The 18,372-nt window shown below is 50.2% G+C and overlaps 1 protein-coding gene across 1 annotated transcript in view; it reads right to left on the bottom strand.

Moving 5' to 3' along the window:
- Positions 1-519: 519 nt before the first annotated feature.
- washc2c (WASH complex subunit 2C) overlaps positions 520-18,372 on the bottom strand; it is a 69,859-nt gene continuing 52,006 nt past the window's right edge. Inside the window, exons 21-30 of the mRNA XM_038783276.1 lie at positions 16,636-16,824; positions 16,435-16,554; positions 15,022-15,141; positions 14,512-14,616; positions 14,074-14,175; positions 13,402-13,464; positions 11,002-11,211; positions 3,958-4,500; positions 3,044-3,215; positions 520-1,428 (exon numbers count right to left, since the gene is read on the bottom strand). Coding sequence (XP_038639204.1) covers positions 1,277-1,428; positions 3,044-3,215; positions 3,958-4,500; positions 11,002-11,211; positions 13,402-13,464; positions 14,074-14,175; positions 14,512-14,616; positions 15,022-15,141; positions 16,435-16,554; positions 16,636-16,824 — 1,776 coding nt within the window. The 3' untranslated portion in view covers positions 520-1,276. The remainder of the gene's footprint in view (positions 1,429-3,043; positions 3,216-3,957; positions 4,501-11,001; positions 11,212-13,401; positions 13,465-14,073; positions 14,176-14,511; positions 14,617-15,021; positions 15,142-16,434; positions 16,555-16,635; positions 16,825-18,372) is intronic.

Below are 18,372 nucleotides of genomic sequence, written 5' to 3'. Positions count from 1 at the left end.
ACTCGACATTTCTGCACCCGAGAGACCCAATCACAGTCCACACAATTACTTACTAGCGTCCACATTAGCAGGCAGTGCTCACGGTGAAAGAAACACGCTCGTTTACGGCTTAGCCACAACGTTACTCAGATATTTCATCATCTGGTGCAAAGCAACGCTTCCTGTGTTCAACAGTAAAAAAAACACCATCTATCTCACACTCGCCCCCTTCATTATTCTACCATAGTTCCCTTATCCGCATCTTCTGGTCCAGAAGTACTCAAAGGCCCATCAAAAAACGGCCACAGTTTTGCTATCGCTGAGGCAGCTGGTTATTACTCCGCTCACAGGCAAGATGATAAATCCAAGATCGAGCGAAGACGTCCTGGAAGATGCTGGACGTGAATTATATTTATTACCAGGCTTGGTCGCTCTCGAAGTTTAAGTAAACTCAACAGGATCCGTCAGGACCCCAAAAGGCATCAGTGCGAAGGGGACAGACACAACAGCAGTTTGATGACTTCAACACAATGATCTCAATCAATGTCTATCATTCCGTGGCTTTAGTAAACCAGCAGTGAATTTATTTGCGACGCTAGTTTTTAATTCAAGAAGCATTTACATTGTATTGTACGGATTTTACTAACGCTCCCCATCCGGAAACGTGGGAGCATACTTTGAGAGAAATCTCAAACCTGATATTGCAACAAAAAAAAAACTTACAGGTGAATTTAATAAAATTCAACGAGCAAAGAGGGCCAGATGAATGACACACCCAGTGACTGCCGTGTACAAGTGCTCAAAGCTGAGTGTTAAAACCGCCCCATCGTTAAGTAAACAGAGTTGAGAAAAGATTCACACCTTTATAAGATTTGAGGACGAGTAGAACTTGGGACGAACTATACCATGATTTAATGATTTAGGAGCCAACAATGGTACAGAGAGGGGGAGACAGATAAAAAAGGGAGCACATCACAAGTCCAGGGAACAAATTAGTGTGAAATGTTCAGAACTAGTGTGAACGTATCGTCCCATCTTAAAAAGCAAAAGACAGTGATTCCCACATCGTCCCTTCCATGGAAGCAAGTAGTGAAGTCCACATTAGCAGTGAATAGTGCTTCCGATTAAAGAAACGCATTTGTTTATGGTTTAGCTGCAATGTTACTCAGATCAAGTATTTCCTTATCTGGGGCAATGCAATACTTCCTGTTTGAAACATTTAATAAAAAAAAAAATGTTCTCTATCTCACCCACCCCACACTTCCTATAATTCTATGACAGTGCACTTCATCAACTCTCATGGTCCAAAAGCATTCAAAGGATCATCAAAAATGTCCACGGCTTTGCTATCTGGTGCGCTGGCAGGAAGGGCAGCTTGCTTTGACTTGATCTTGGGTTTCGATTGCTTCTTGCTGCTGGCTGCGGGCTTGGCAGGAGCAAAAATATCATCTGAAAAGAAAAAGATCAAGGCAAGTTAGATGGGGGGGGGGAGAGGCTGGTAGCACAGTGGTTAGCACTGCTGCTTCACAGCGGCAGGGACCCGGGTTCGATTCTCGGCTTGGGTTACTGTCTGTGCGGAGTCTGCACGTTCTCCCCGTGTCTGCGTGGGTTTCCTCCGGGTGCTCCGGTTTCCTCCCATAAGTCCCGAAAGACGTGCTTGTTAGGAGAATGGGACATTCTGAATTCTCCCTCCGTGTACCCGAACAGGCGCCAGAGTGTGGCGACTAGGGGCTTTTCACAGTAACTTCATTGCAGTGTTAATGTAAGCCTACTTGTGACACTAAAAGATTAATCAAAAGCAACTCAAGCTCCTACCATCCAGAGATGAAGCGATGGGTGAAGGAGATCGCTCCAGCTGTATAAACTCCTTTGCGTTGCCCAGCTGGCTTCTGTTAAAGTGGACAGGCTGACCTTCCAAGAGATTGATACATGACGCATTTCCAATAACCAGCTCAGGTTCAAAGATTCCCAATTTGATTTGCTGCCCACAATACACGCAAACGGCACCCGAAATGGAGGCCGTGTATTCTCACCAGGTTACCAGGCGGTCCAGATGAACTACTAACTGTAACGGTGAACGTGTCAGTAAAATACAAGGAAGGCGTCTGACACAATCGGTGGTTTCAAAAAAGGCCACGAGAGACAGTGTGCACACTGAAGCAGGAATTTCACAATTGAACCCAGGCACGTTACTGGGCCCAATGCACTTTTCCTAATCCTGACCAAAGGCAGGTTTGGTTACTCTGCCGCCCAATCTGGCTGCGGTTAGCAGGTCAACTCCTGTCCTTTTATTTCTGCTCACCACGGGGAGGTGTATTGGGGAGGGTGGGCGAACTCCTCTGGGTCTGGCTTGATGGGCACTGACCCAGGTAAGGTCTGCTGATTCTCTCTCTCTCTCTCTCTCCCCCCCCCCCCCCCCCCCCCCCCCACGAAAGGACATTCGTGAAGCAGATAGGTTTTCACAGCAATGGTCATCATTAGACTTTTAATTCCAGATTTAAAAAAAAAAATTTAATTCAAATTTAATCTGCATTGGCGGCATCCGGCTCCCCACAGCATTACTCTGGGTCTCTGGTTTACTAGTCCAGTGACATTAACACTACCCCACCGCCTCCCCAGAGCATTAGCCAGGGCCCTCTGGATTACCAGCCCCATGACGAACCACCAACCCCCCTAATATAGCAGCGTTAATGTAATCAAACATCGCAAGGGGCTTCAGGAACACTAACAAAGTAAAGGACCGAGCCATTTGAGAATAGATGACCGAAGGCCTGGTCTAGAGGAAGGTTTTCAAAGAGTGTCTTTGAACTCTTTGAACCCAGGGGCTGGTTTAGCACACTGGGCTAAATCGCTGGCTTATAAAGCAGACTAGCAGCACGGTTCAATTCCCGTACCGGCCTCCCCGGACAGGCGCCGGAATGTGGTGACTAGGGGCTTTTCACAGTAACTTCATTGAAGCCTACTCGTGACAATAAGCGATTTTCATTTCATCTTAAGGGAGGAGAGAGAAAGAGGCGGAGTTTAGAGAGGGAACTCCATCGCATTCAATCCAATAATCACATACCCATGTCGTCGTCAAATATAGACTTGGTTTCAATTTTCTTTTTGTTCCTCTCCTTCGGTGCGACTTTTAAATCAGCAAATATGTCCACATGATCATCGAAGAGGTCGACATCAATGCTTCCCTCATTGCTTTTCTTGGTCAAGGTAACAGATTCCGTGGAAAACAAATCGTCCTGGAAAAGGATCATTTCAGCAGGCAATTATTTGAAAGTTTCTTTCCTGGAGGATACGGCAACATTTGCCTAGACCCGGTTCCCCCACGATGTGTGAAATGTTGCAAGTTTCCCGACCAGGGGGTTGGGGCAGCCCTCTATGGAAACTTCCGACGTTCACTGACTAGCTTCACTAACGTGCATTAAGTGGTGCGTTTGCCATGGCAACCGATCCACCAGAGAACAGCAACGCTCAGTATTTCTTGCGAATTACCCTGATGAGTGCAGAACGAGAAGTTTCGACAGTAGGTGTCCTTTTTCGGCACCACTAAATTTTCTGGTTAATTCAAACTACCCCGGCCCCAAAAGGTGTTATAATGATGAAGGGTTCTCTCAGAATGCTCTGGCACCATAATTATCTCGACTGCTACCCGCCCCCTCCCTCCGGGCCAAAGGCACGACCAGGGCAAAAGGCGGCCTCGGCTAATCTTCATTGCTTTCAGCCCATGGAAAAGGCCAGGGGTTGGCTTCGGCTCTCGTGGCAGCAGCAGAAGCTGGCAACGTACCACCAGGAGGGCAAATGGACATTTGTCCGAGGCCGAGAAGCTGCCAGTTCTTCAGGAACCATGGGCAACCTGTTCTTACTCCTCTCCAGGAAAGGAAAGACAGCGAGGAAGACGATGGACAATTACAAGCTAACTAACGTGTTATTCGGCGCTAAACATGAAGGTTTCACCAAGCACCTGATCAACAAAATGATTACCTCAAAGATATCTAGTGTCTTTTGTGCGGTTGGTTTGGTTTTCCCCAATTTTGCAATTCCAAAGAGATCATCGCTGCCTTCCTCTTCGAGGAAAGCTGCGGGTTTGGGTTTCTTCGTGGTCCGTTTACTCGACTTGAACAGGTCATCCTCGCTGGGCGAAAATATGGATTGGCTTGGGTCCTCCTTGGGCAAGGCGTCCTCCCATTGCCCAACCGCACGAGGCGGCTCCTCCACCGAGCTCGGGCTGAACAGATCGTCTGAACCGAAGAGATCGGAACGTGCCGGCAGTTTCGCGATGGTGGCAGAGGGAGGGCCAGTGGCGTCACCAGTCGAAGGCTCAGGCGACGGTGCCCACTTCGCCAGGGGTGGCTTGTCCGGATTCGGTTTTTGGACCAGGGCTGTTGGCGAGAGGTCCGCAACGCCGCTGACGCCATCGACCTCCGAACTCTGGTCCAAGTCTTCAGTCTCGTCGGACTGCTGGGCTGCCAGCCTGCGAGCCACCCTGGTCGGAGGTCGCCGTTTCTGCCCAACCCTTGCACGGCTCTGCAAGATAACAAGGTAAATTTGAGTAATCTTGCAGTAGTAAAGGCCTCGCCGGATCTCAATAACACCCGGGCTCCCTCGCCCATCAGTCTAAGTGCCATAACTCCTCGTATTCCATGGTCCATGATCTCCCACCCAACCCCTCGACGTGTCGTGCGCTTCACAAAATAACCCAGCATGCTTAATAATTTCCCACCTTCAAACTGGCCAAAGGGAACTGTAGCAAGGAAGCATGCCAACTGCAAAGCAACGCCTCGCTAAACCTTTGCGTTTGCCATGCAGTTGGTAAAATGCGGTGGGCAGCACAGTAGCATTGTGGATAGCACACTGGCTTCACAGCTCCAGGGTCCCATGTTCGATTCCGGCTTGGGTCACTGTCTGTGTGGGGTCTGCACATCCTCCCAGTGTGTGCGTGGGTTTCCTCCGGGTGCTCCGGTTTCCTCCCACAGTCCAAAGATGTGCAGGTTAGGTGGATTGGCCATAGCGTCCAAAATTGCCTTTAGTGTTGGGTGGGGTTGCTGGGTTACGGGGATAGGGTGGAGGTGTTGACCTTGGGTAGGGTGCTCTTTCCAAGAGCCGGTGCAGACTCGATAGGCCGAATGGCCTCCTTCTGCACTGTAAATTCTATGGTAAAAAAAAACAAAAGTTAGGAGGTCATTGGGTTATGGGGATAGGGAGGAAGTGAGGGCTTAAGTGGATCGGTGCAGACTCGATGGGCCGAATGGCCTCCTTCTGCATTGTATGTTCTATGAGATCGCGGTTTCTCGGAGATCGCTCGCCGTCTGCCAACTGGCCGTTGCATTTTTGACATGGCAGCAATGACTGCTTTTCAAAAGTGCCTGATCGGCTGTAAAGCCCTTTGGGAGGTTGTGTAACTTTCCTTCCTAAACTTGAGGACACGCAGACGTAGCTTTAAAGCTCAGATATAATTCTGATGAATATGTGCTGCTCCCTCTCCGGTGCCAAGCATGCTTCCTGGGGCTACGGTGTCCAGAACAGGAGGACTCAAATCGGAAAACCAAATCCGACCCGGTCTTCGTTACCAAACGGACTTACTCAACAGTGAAAGAACAGTAGTAACAATGTACACCAAGGTTTTGCATTACGCTAATAAAAAAAATCTTGAAGCCTAGCACTAGGCCACATTTTTAGACAGCATTTTCCACAGCCTCAGACTGAAGGGACGATCCTTTAAAACAGAGATGAGGAGGGATTTCTTCAGCCAGAGGGTGGTGAATCTGTGGAACTCTTTGCCGCAGAAGGCTGTGGAGGCCAAATCACTGAGTGTCTCGAAGACAGAGTTGGATAGGTTCTTGATTAACAAAGGGATCAGGGGTTATGGGGAGAAGAAACCCATCAGCCATGATTGAATGGCGGAGCTTCGTTGGGTGACCTGCACGACTTCCTGTGGTTGGAGAAGATAAAGTAGGAGTTAAGAGACTCTGCAGAGGGGTTGGAGGAAAGGTGGGGGATGTTTGCGACCGTGTTTGAGGAGCTGTTTGTCACGTGGGGGGGGGTGAAAAGCGGGGAAAACATTTGTACAGACTGTATGGTTGATTGCTGGGAAGTATGTTTCCCGGGGTGTTTATTTGCTGTAGCCCGCTTTGATACATGTTTGGAATAAAATAGATTTTTTTAAAAAATGATTGAATGGCGGAGCAGACTCGATGGGCCGAGTGGCCTAATTCTGCTCCTACCTCTTACGGTCTTCTGGTTTATCATATATTTTTTCCAGTTGCTCTTCAAAGCCTCCAGATCTAATTCAATTCTTTGAAAAACAGGCTGATAAATGTCCAAAAAAGGTAAACGGTGCTCAGCGCCGGCCCTAGGGTTGCTGGTGCCCCGGGCAAGCTGAACTTCGGCGCCCTTCGGCGGGGGGGGGGGGGGGGGGGGGGGGGGGGGGGGGGGGGGGGGGGGGGGGGGGGGGTAGGGCCGCGGGGGTAGGGGTCGGGGAGTAGGGGGGGCGGGGCCGGGGGGGGGGTAGGGGGGGCGGGGCGGCCGAGGGGGGGAGGGGGCCGAGGCCGAGGCGGGGGGGCGGCCGGAGGGGGGCGGGGCGGAGGGGGCCGCCCTGGGGGAGGGCGGCCACCGCGCATGCGCTGGTTGGCACCGGCCCAACTGCGCATGCGCGGGACCCGAGTCTCTGGCGCCCCCTAGCACATGGCGCCCCGGGCGACTGCCCGAGTTGCCGGTGCCTTGGGCCGGCCCTGACGGTGCTTCATCGAGTCCACAGAATGATAGAATCCCTACAATGCAGGAGGCCATTCGGCCCATCGAGTCGGCACCGACCCTTCGAATGAGCACTCTACCCATGGCCACTATAAATTAAAATGGGAAAATAGGTCATTTGAACCATGGAAGTCCAGAAAAACTTAAAAAGTAAGGGATAAGTCCCACAAAGGGTCAACAGCAGCAGCTTGTTTGAAATACAGATAGCTTCACAGGCATTAAAGAACACAGCTAGGGACAGCCCATCCTGTTTTTCCAAGTTAAAAAGACATTTGATCAATTTAAATTCTTAAGTAGCATTGTGGTTAGCACAATTGCTTCACAGCTCCAGGGTTCCAGGTTCGATTCCGGCTTGGGTCACTGTCTGTGCGGAGTCTGCACATTCTCCCTGTGTGTGCGTGGGTTTCCTCCGGGTGCTCCGGTTTCCTCCCACAGTCCAAAGATAGAACGATACAGCGCAGTACAGGCCCTTCGGCCCTCGATGTTGCACCGACATGGAAAAAAAAACTAAAGGCCATCTAACCTACACTATGCCCTTATCATCCATATGCTTATCCAATAAATTTTTAAATGCCCTCAATGTTGGCGAGTTCACTACTGTTGCAGGTAGGGCATTCCACGGCCTCACCACTCTTTGCGTAAAAAAACCCACCTCTGACCTCTGTCCTATATCTATTACCCCTCAATTTAAGGCTATGTCCCCTCGTGCTAGCCACCTCCATCCGCGGGAGAAGGCTCTCGCTGTCCACCCTATCTAACCCTCTGATCATTTTGTATGCCTCTATTAAGTCACCTCTTAAACCTTCTTCTCTCTAACGAAAACAACCTCAAGTCCATCAGCCTTTCCTCATAAGATTTTCCCTCCATACCAGGCAACATCCTGGTAAATCTCCTCTGCACCCGTTCCAAAGCTTCCACGTCCTTCCTATAATGAGGCGACCAGAACTGTACGCAATACTCCAAATGCGGCCGTACCAGAGTTTGGTACAGCTGCATCATGACCTCATGGCTCCGGAACTCAATCCCTCTACCAATAAAGGCCAACACACCATAGGCCTTCTTCACAACCCTATCAACCTGGGTGGCAACTTTCAGGGATCTATGTACATGGACACCGAGATCCCTCTGCTCATCCACACTACCAAGAATTTTACCATTAGCCAAATATTCCGCATTCCTGTTATTCTTTCCAAAGTGAATCACCTCACACTTCTCCACATTAAACTCCATTTGCCACCTCTCAGCCCAGCTCTGCAGCTTATCTATGTCCCTCTGTAACCTGCAACATCCTTCCGCACTGTCTACAACTCCACCGACTTTAGTGTCGTCTGCAAATTTACTCACCCATCCTTCTGCGCCCTCCTCTAGGTCATTTATAAAAATGACAAACAGCAACGGCCCCAGAACAGATCCTTGTGGTACGCCACTCGTAACTGAACTCCATTCTGAACATTTCCCATCAACTACCACTCTCTGTCTTCTTTCAACTAGCCAATTTCTGATCCACATCTCTAAATCGCCCTCAATCCCCAGCCTCCGTATTTTCTGCAATAGCCGACCGTGGGGAACCTTATCAAACGCTTTACTGAAGTCCATATACACCACATCAACTGCTCTACCCTCGTCTACCTGTTCAGTCACCTTCTCAAAGAACTCGATAAGGTTTGTGAGGCATGACCTACCCTTCACAAAACCATGCTGACTATCCCTAATCATATTATCCTATCTAGATGATTATAAATCGTATCTTTTATAATCCTCTCCAAGACTTTACCCACCACAGACGTTAGGCTCACCGGCCTATAGTTACCGGGTTATCTCTACTCCCCTTCTTGAACAAAGGGACCACATTTGCTATCCTCCAGTCCTCTGGCACTATTCCTGTAGCCAATGATGACCTAAAAATCAAAGCCAAAGGCTCAGCAATCTCTTCCCTGGCTTCCCAGAGAATCCTAGGATAAATCCCATCCGGCCCCGGGGACTTATCTATTTTCACCTTGTCCAGAATTGCCAACACTTCTTCCCTACGCACCTCAATGCCATCTATTCTAATAGCCTGGGTCTCAGCATTCTCCTCCACAATATTATCTTTTTCTTGAGTGAATACTGACGAAAAGTATTCATTTAGTATCTCGCTTATCTCCTCAGCCTCCACACACAACTTCCCACCACTGTCCTTGACTGGCCCTACTCTTACCTTAGTCATTCTTTTATTCCTGACATACCTATAGAAAGCTTTTGGGTTTTCCTTGATCCTACCTGCCAAAGACTTCTCATGTCCCCTCCTTGCTCGTCTCAGCTCTCTCTTTAGATCCTTCCTCGCTTCCTTGTAACTATCAAGCGCCCCAACTGAAACTTCACGCCTCATCTTCACATAGGCCTCCTTCTTCCTCTTAACAAGAGATTCCACTTCTTTGGTAAACCACGGTTCCCTCGCTCGACCCCTTCCTCCCTGCCTGACTGGTACGTACTTATCAAGAACATGCAATAGCTGTTCCTTGAACAAGCTCCACATATCCAGTGTGCCCAACCCTTGCAGCCTACTTCTCCAACCAACACATCCTAAGTCATGTCTAATGGCATCATAATTGCCCTTCCCCCAGCTATAACTCTTGCTCTGCGGGGTATACTTATCCCTTTCCATCACTAACGTAAAGGTCACCGAATTGTGGTCACTGTCTCCATGCAGGTTAGGTGGATTGGCCATGATAAATTGCCCTTAGTGTCCAAAATTGCCCTTAGTGTTGGGTGGGGTTACTGGGTTATGGGGATAGGGTGGAGGTGTTTACCTTGGGTAGGGTGCTCTTTCCAAGTGCCGGTGCAGACTCAATGGGCCGAATGGCCTCCTTCTGCACTGTAAATTCTATGATCTATAACTTGAAACACTAGTTTGACCCGAATAACATCCACCTAAGTCTGCACAGGAGTCAGGGAGTGAGAATCCCTCTTCACCGTAAGAATATCTTGATCCTTTTCTGGTATAGGGGGAATTCCAAGAATAGTGCTGAGTTTTTTTACTTCACCACCACCACCCCCCCTATCCCCATAACCCCCGAGTCTAACCTGCACATCCCTGGACTAAGGGGCAATTTAGTTTGGCCAATCCACTGAACCTGCCCATCTTTGGACTGCGAATCACGCTATGTGAACTAGATTTACTTCAGAAAGCTGCCAAGGAAACACAACTGAACAAATTACGGATCCTGATTGTCTTTGAATCGAGTGACTCGACGCCTCCCTCACCATTTGATCAACCCACAATTTCTGTCAACAAAGTTCACGTTAATGGGAGGATGACCTGGGGATGGAGATAGGGTGGGGACTCTGGAGCGAAGCACTGCATAGGGTCAACTCCACCTCCATGTGCGCAAGGCTCAGCCTGACGCAACTAAAAGTGGTACACAGAGCCCACTTAACGAGAAACCGTATGAGTAGGTTCTTCCCGGAGGAGGACGACAGATGTGAACGGTGCCAAAGAGGCCTGGCCAACCACGCCCACATGTTCTGGTCTTGCCCCAGACTTGTGGAGTACTGGACAGCCTTCTTCAAGGCTATGTCCAAAGTGGTGGGGGTGAGGGTGGAGCCATGCCGGAGAGTGGCGGTCTTTGGGGTTTCAGACCAGCCAGATCTATTCCTGGGGAGGAGGGCGGACGCCCTTGCCTTTGCCTCCCTGATCGCCCGCCGTAGAATCCTGTTTGGCTGGCGGTCAGCAGCACCGCCCAGAGCTGCAGACTGGCTGTCCAACCTCTCGGAATCTCTCCAAATGGAGAAAATCAAATTCGCCATCCGAGGGTCGGACGACGGCTTCCACAGAACGTGGGAGCCATTCATGCAACTGTTCCGGGACCTGTTTGTAGCCAACGTACAAGAGGAAGAATAGTCGGGTGGCCAAGAATCAGGGGAAAATGGATGGGAATCGGGGGAAGGTAGCCGGGGGGGGTTACGGGTTCGTTATGGGGGTTTGATGGCAAGCTAAGGCCCAAAACCAAACTATAAATAAATGCCTATAAACATGTGCCTCGGCCATATTGGGGAATGTAAAATATGTCTGCCGGCTAAAGGGGGCGGCCACAATTGTTGTTACGAAGATGCTTACCTGTAAATATTCATGTTAAATTTTTGTGTTTTCTTTTTTTCTCTCTAATAATTTGTAATTTGTCATATATAAAATATTAAAACTCAATAAAAAACATTTATAAAAAAAAACCAAAGTTCACGTTGGGATGCATGGCGACATAATTAAAAACAGAACGCTCAACCTTTGCCACGACCTACCTTATTAACACTGGGCAAAATGCCCGTCTGCATCGGCTCTTCGAAACTCACACCGCCGCCCTCGCCTGCCGCCGCTAGTGGTCCGAAAGCTGGAGGTGTGACCTCGGGCGAAGGCGGTGAGGGTGAAGGCGACGCCGACCCAGGTCGAACCACGGCAACCTTGGGCGAGGCTCCGGGGAGGAGGCTCGCTGGGTTAATCGCCAAGTTTGCCTGGAAGGAGGAGGAAAAGAAAAACGAGGGAGTTTCGATCACGGCCAGATATACAACGACAAATCCCGAATCGAAGTAGAGAAGTGAACGGGAGGAAAGGAGACAAGCAGGTGCGCATTGCCACCGTGGGGAGAGTGGAAAGCTGCTTGAAGACTGGTTAGATGTTAAAGCATTGAATAATATTTAATAACAGATCTACAAGGAACTGTTTACAAATCCCATTCTGCACCAACTCTGAAGCATGCAGTTATACTCAACTGTAAAGGGTGTTACAGAGTTCAGCGTTTGCTGCTTCACTGAACTAGCAGAGGGAGCGTCACACACGGAGCAGTAATACTGCAAAGGCTGCACAAGAGGAGCAAAGTAAAACCCAAACTGCCGAGTCACGAATCTGCTGCCTATGGACATATCTCAGATATTCACAAACTCACTGGTCGCCCGTCTCAAACTCGCTTCCTCCTCGCGGCTACCGCCGACTAAGCAGCGGCCGCTCGAGGCTCGGGAAAGCCAACGCGAGGAGCTGTCGATTATCGGTATGGAGCGGGCATGCCAGTCTCTACCCCCCCCCCCCCCCCCCGGCAAAGACGGGGCCCAACACAGGACTGGACTAAACCGCAGAGAGTAGGGAGATTACTGACCCGAATCCCAACCTGCGGCGGGACAGCTGGGTTCAGCCGCGGCGAGCGTTTGGGCACTGCAATCAGCCCCGGTGCCCCCCCCCCGCAACTAATGGGAAACGGGGAGCAAAGCAATCGGTGCCCCCACCGGAAAGGGGGCGCAGGTTGGCTGGGTAAGAATGGGACCCGTCTCGGTTGTAACAGCCGCCAGACAACGAGTCACCACCTTGGGTGGGGCATCAGAGCCGCCATTGAGCTGCACCCCAAACAGATTTGGAAAGGCTGACATTTAACCCCCAAATTATGCCAGAATTCCGAACGTGCTCCCCCCCCCCCTCCCCCGCCCCAAGAGAGCGAGTCAGCCGTGGCTCTCTTAGCCAGCAGAGAGTCAGAAAGATTCCAGGTTCAAGTCCCTTACCGGCACTCGGGCACAGAAATCTAGAGTGACACTCGGTGCTGCACTGACGGCGAGTCCCAGTGCTGGTGGGGTCATTCTTCAGAAGAGACATTAAACAGGGGGTGGTTGCAAAAGATCACACGGCACCGAGTACCCCAGCACGGTAGCATTGTGGATAGCGCAATCGCTTCACAGCTCCAGGGCCCCAGGTTCGATTCACGGCTTGGGTCACTGTCTGTGCGGAGTCTGCACGTCCTCCCCGTGTGTGCGTGGGTTTCCTCCGGGTGCTCTGGTTTCCTCCCGCAGTCCAAAGATGTGAAGGTTAGGTGGATTGGCCATGCTAAATTGCCCTCAGTGTCCAAAATTGCCCTTAGTGTTGGGTGGGGTTACAGGGTTATGGGGATAGGGTGGAGGTGTTGACCTTGGGTAGGGTGCTCTTCCCAAGAGCTGGTGCAGACTTGATGGGCCGAATGGCCTCCTTCTGCACTGTAAATTGTGTGTGTGTGTGTATATAGAGGTTAATGTTTAAATCAGTCATAAAAAAAACAAATAGATGATCCAGTCTCGATGGGAGAGGGGGGCTGTTTTAGCATAGGGGCTAGTTTAGCAGTGGGCTAAACAGCTGGCTGGTAATGCAGAACAAGGCCAGCAGCGCGGGTTCAATTCCCGTACCGGCCTCCCCGAACAGGCGCCGGAATGTGGTGACTAGGGGCTTTTCACAGGAACTTCATTGAAGCCTACTTGTGACAATAAGCGATTATTATTATTAGAGTTTGCTCTGTGCACTTGTTTCTGATGTTTCAGTGACTACAATTCACAATGACGTCATTGGCTGTCAGCGCCTAGAGAACTCCCAGTGGTCACGTGAATCGCGATACAAATGCAAACACTTCTGGCCAAAAGCTGGGGAGTCGGATATCGATTACTCCTAAAAAAAAATCAATCCTTTCAAAACCTCCCCGAGCATCCCCTTCCACCCGACTTTGCCTCGGACCCGAGAGTTGTAAGAAGCTGATAGAAGTATAGCGAGAGCAGACGTTTGCTCGGGAATGCCGACACGAGACAGCAGGAGGAGGACAGGTCGCTGGAGTCGACGCGACATCAAAAAGCAAGCAGTGGGAAGGAAGAGTTTCATTAATCTTGAGATTGAAGAAAAAAAAGTTGCAAAACAGTTACTTGGAGTCTCCCAATCCGGGAGGAAGGTCCTTTCGTTTTAACGGGACCTGCGTTGGTGGGTTTCTGGACGGCCAGGGTCGGAGAGGGGGAGTGAGGGAATGGAGAAAAAGAACAATATCAGGGAGGGGAAGATCAGTCAGTTTCAGTACCAAGCATTGAAACACCAAAATGTTCTGTACCACGATGGCGCGCATTTTTAAATGCTGTAATTTTGAATACCCAATTTCAGCGCACAGTGGTTAGCACTGGTGCCGCTCCGTGCCAGGGACCCGGGTTCGATTCCGGCCTTGGGTGACTGCGTGTGGGGTTTGCACATTCTCCTCGTGTCTGAGTGGGTTTCCTCCGGGTGCTCCGGTTTCCTCCCACAGTCCCAAGATGTGCAGGTTAGGTGAATTGGCCGCGATAAATCACTCTGGGCCGGGGCGAGGACCTCTTTCGGAGGGTCGGTGCGCACCCGATGGACCGAATGGCCTCTTATGCCATACCCTAGCAGCTCAAGTTATTTTTAACGCCTGTTTGGTCGCATGCTTGTTCTCTGAACATCACAAAAAGTGTAAATGCACAACACCAGGGGTGACAGCAAACGCAAAGGTTTATCTCGAGTTACGTGGAAGCACACAAAGTGGTGTCCATCAGCGTTCAACACCCACAAGAAATGGGAAGCTTTCTTACTTCCTTCTCTGGCCTCGGTTTGTTCAGTACTTTGCCACGTGCTCCCTTGGGATGCTCGCTGGTTTTGGAGGCAGTGATCCCCGTTCCCTTGAGCACTGGCTTCTTCCAAGTGGGAGAAAAAGAGAGGGAGAGGAGGGGGTCATTATGGTTGCCCTTTGCGATCATTAAGGTTCTACGTGGCAGGGTCAGTTCAACCAAGCAACCCCATCCCCAGACTAATGGGTCTCCAGAGCCTCGCATGATTGTCTTAGAGAGAGGAATGTTCCCCCACCCCCCTCCCTCCGCCCTGAATAGCTGCCCACTATAGCTCATCGTCTCCAGGGACGGGGTGCGGTTAAGGGATGAATCATCAGTGGATGCGGTAGTCCTGTTATCTGGGTAGGGCGGGATCAATGGCCTTGTACCAAACCCTCTTTCCCCTTCGGCTTGTAGAATTACCTTTTGCACCACTGGGGGCTTCTTAGGAGCAACCATGAAGAGATCTTCATCAACACTGTCTTCAAAAATACTCGCTGCAAATGATTGTGGCTTGGCAGATCCTGCCTTCACATGGAAATTTAAAAAAAAAATTGTGTTAACAATGAAACGTGGGAATTAAAGAAAATTAATTCAACACACCTAGGTAATGCCAATTAACTCTCAGCTGGTTCGTGTGGGCGTAATCCACACTAAACAGCAGTTTAAAGCTCACCCACCCATTTCTGTAAGTGGTCCAATATCGCTTAAGGCTACAGGTTCCAATATCTCAGAACTGTTACAGTACAGGAGGAGGCCATTCTGCCCACCATGTCCGCACCAGCTCTCCGAGCGAGCAAATTAGCTTGGCGCCATTCTCCCCGCAACCTGGGGTAAACAATCCCAACTACTCCTCACAACTGAAGCTCCTCGTCCCAGGAACCATTCAACGCCTTCCCAGCATCCCGATTGCAGGAGCTCCATTTTTATTACCTTTGAGGCGCTGAACAGATTGTCGACTCCGTCGAAGAGATCGCTGCTCGGGGGCTCCACGGGTCTCGTCTGAGATGCAGGTGTAGAGTTAACCGGAGGCTTCATCCCCGTTTTATCAACCTGCCACATAATCCCAGGGTCAGGGGTCAGGAACAGAGCTTTCCTTCACACCAAGTTTGACTTCATTGCACGTTAACACCGGAACACTTTCGAAGCTGCCTCCTGATAAGAGGCAGGCAGGTGAACCAGACCCTAAAGGGCACCAGGGTAGACAGGAATCAATCCAACAACGCCCACCCACCTCACCTTGGCCCTAACGCACCCATGGTGTGATGCACCAAGGGAAGACGTGCTCAGCTCTACAATCGCCATGGCTTATGCTGCGGTGTGTAATCATGGCATTAAGGGCATCAAACATCCCATCACATTAGATTCCCACATATTGCAAGCACATGGCACAGTAAACCCCAGGCAGAATGGACTTAAGATCAAACGATATAGGAGCAGAATTAAGCCATTCGGCCCATCGAGCCTGCTCCGCCATTCGATCACCGTTGATAGGTTTCTCATCCCCATTCTCCTGCCTTCAGCCCCGTAGCCTCTGATCCCCTTACTTCCCGAGAGACGTGCTGTTGGGTAATTCGGACATTCTGAATTCTCCCTCCGTGTACCCGAACAGGCGCCGGAAATGTGGCGACTAGCGGCTTTTTAAAATGAAAATCGCTTATTGTCACGAGTAGGCTTCAAATGAAGTTACTGTGAAAAGCCCCTAGTCGCCACATTCCGGCGCCTGTTCGGGGAGGCTGGTACGGGAATCGAACCGTGCTGCTGGCCTGCTTTAAAAGCCAGCGATTTAGCCCAGTGTGTTTTCACAGTAACTTCATTTCAATGTAAGCCTACTTGTGACAATAATAATAGAGATTATTATAATCAAGAACCTATCTATCTCTGTCTTAAAGACGCTCAGTGATTTATCCTCCACAGACTTCTGCGGCAAAGAGTTCCACAGATTCACCACCCTCTGGCTGAAGAAATTCCTCCTCATCTCTGTTTTAAAGTTCAGTCTGAGGCTGTACCCTCAGGTTCTAGTTTTTCCTACAAGTGGAAACATCCTTTCCACGTTCACTCTATCCAGGCCTTGCAGTACCCTGAAAGTGTCAATGAGATCCCCCCTCATCCTCCTAAACTCCATCGAGTACAGACCCAGAGTGTGCTCAACCGTTCCTCATACGCCAAGCCCTTCATTCTGGGGGTCATTCTTGTGACCCTCCTCTGGGCCCCCGCCAAGGCCAGCACACCCTTCCTTAGATACAGGGCCCAAAGCTGCCCACAAGTAATGAACCCTCGGCTGGCAGACCTGCAGATGATCTATCGCGAGGGTTGTCCAGTTAATAACAAGACTCCAGGACTAACCTCTGGTTTCAGAGCATCAACGAAGAGGTCAACATCAGGGTCATTGTCCTTCTGCTGGTGTTGACTGAATAGCAACTCCTCATCCTGGAACACCCTGGTACTTACACCACTCTGGGGAAGCTGCAGAAGAAGAAAATGACTTGGGGGTGGCCGGTTTTTAAGACACAAAATTCTCAAGAGATCTTCTGCACTGCACGTTACCTTATCATCGTTAACCAGGCTGCTCTGATTAAGCTCATCCTCCAGATTCTCATCGTCATCGAAGAGGCTCAAGACAGAGTTCAGATTACTGGGCGATTCTTTCGGCAAACCAGTGACACTCGGTCTGGACGGGCTTTCACCTTCCTGGGTGCTGGCACCGTCGGAGCCCAGCTGAAATATTAGGGCACAAAATCAAATGGCACATGTTGCAATTTGTTAATAGCAAGGTTCTGAAATCCACCAATATTAATTACACATTGCAGTGCGAAACTCAATTGGATTAAATAACAAAATTTTAATTTACCAGCTCCCGGGAGGTAGAAAGAGCCCCTCAACCCGTCCTCCCATTCAGGCAGATCATAGTTGACCCATCTCTTAACGTCATCTCCTGATGTGGAGATGCCGGTGTTGGACTGGGGTGAGCACAGTAAGAAGTCTTAAAACACCAGGTTGAAGTCCAACAGGTTTGTTTCGAATCACAAACTTTCGGAGCGCAGCTCCTTGAATGAAGCGGTGGGATCCAGAAACACACAGGTCCCATAGAATCCCTGCAGTGCAGAAGGAGGCCATTCGGCCCATCAAATCTGCACCGACTCTGCGAAAGAGCACCCTACCTAAACCCAATCTCCTGCCCTTTCCCTGTAGCCCCACCTAACCTTTTGGACAATTAGGGGCAATTTAGCATGGCCAATCCACCTAACCTGCACATCTTTGGATGGTGGGAGGAAACCGGAGCACCCGGAGGAAACCCAGCTTGGGGCCCGTAACCCTCAACACAATGGGTCCAACAAAAATAGATCAATCACAGTTTGTGAAATGTCAACTTCTTAATTGCATGAATCTCGATTACACTACCCCCCTTAACCTTCCATATTCCGGGGTCCATTAGGGATGTCGACATAACTGGTCTTAATTTAACCCCTTCAGCCCCTGCGTCAATCTGGTAACACAGGAGTAAAATGGTGCCCCCTTACTCTGGGTACCTGGCTATCCTTACCCTCCGCAGTCCGGTAAGGAATGGGGGCAAGTCGGTCGCAACCTGAAGCAAACAACATGATCAAACTGAGTCACGCAGCATCAGGTGATGGGGTCACCGATATGCTCAGCACTCCATGGGTTTCTTCATTGGATTTCTGATTCCAAGCAGATCTAAGTTACCGCGTGCTCTCAGTTTGACCAGGGCATTTCAGCCATCTGGAATATCGCCTGCCCAGGGGAACATTAAACTAGAAGTAAAAGTGCAACTGGTTCCGGAGAACCCCACAGGGCAGGAAATCTGCCATCCTTCTCTGGCTGGGCCTTGATTCCAGCCCCCACTCCAGCACGATGGGACTCCTTTGCCTCCCCCCCCCCCCAAATTGGCCTGGCCAGTCTTTCAATCATATCAAAGTTATATCTGCAGCAACTCGAGGGGGGGCAGCGAACTGCGACCTACCAAAAGAAAGACGTGCATTTATATAGCACCTGTCATGAGCACCGGGCATCCAAGAGCTCCGAGCAGCCGAGGAAACAGTTTTTGAAGGCTAGTCAATGTTGTAGCATTGGAAACATTGTGGTCAATGTGTGCACAGTAAGATCCCACAAGTGCAGGATATGACAATAATCAGATAATCTCTTTTTGGGATAAATATTGGCCAGGACACCCTGGGAGGGGGGAGGGGGGGGGGGGAGAGAAAGAGCGTGTGAGAGAGAGAGAGAGAGAGAGAGAGAGAGAGAGCGTGAGAGAGAGAGAGAGAG

The sequence above is a fragment of the Scyliorhinus canicula genome, chromosome 22, assembly GCF_902713615.1.
Source record: "Scyliorhinus canicula chromosome 22, sScyCan1.1, whole genome shotgun sequence".
Taxonomy (NCBI): domain Eukaryota; kingdom Metazoa; phylum Chordata; class Chondrichthyes; order Carcharhiniformes; family Scyliorhinidae; genus Scyliorhinus; species Scyliorhinus canicula.
Note: the sequence above shows the minus strand (reverse complement) of the source record. Positions and strands in the feature narration are given on the sequence as shown.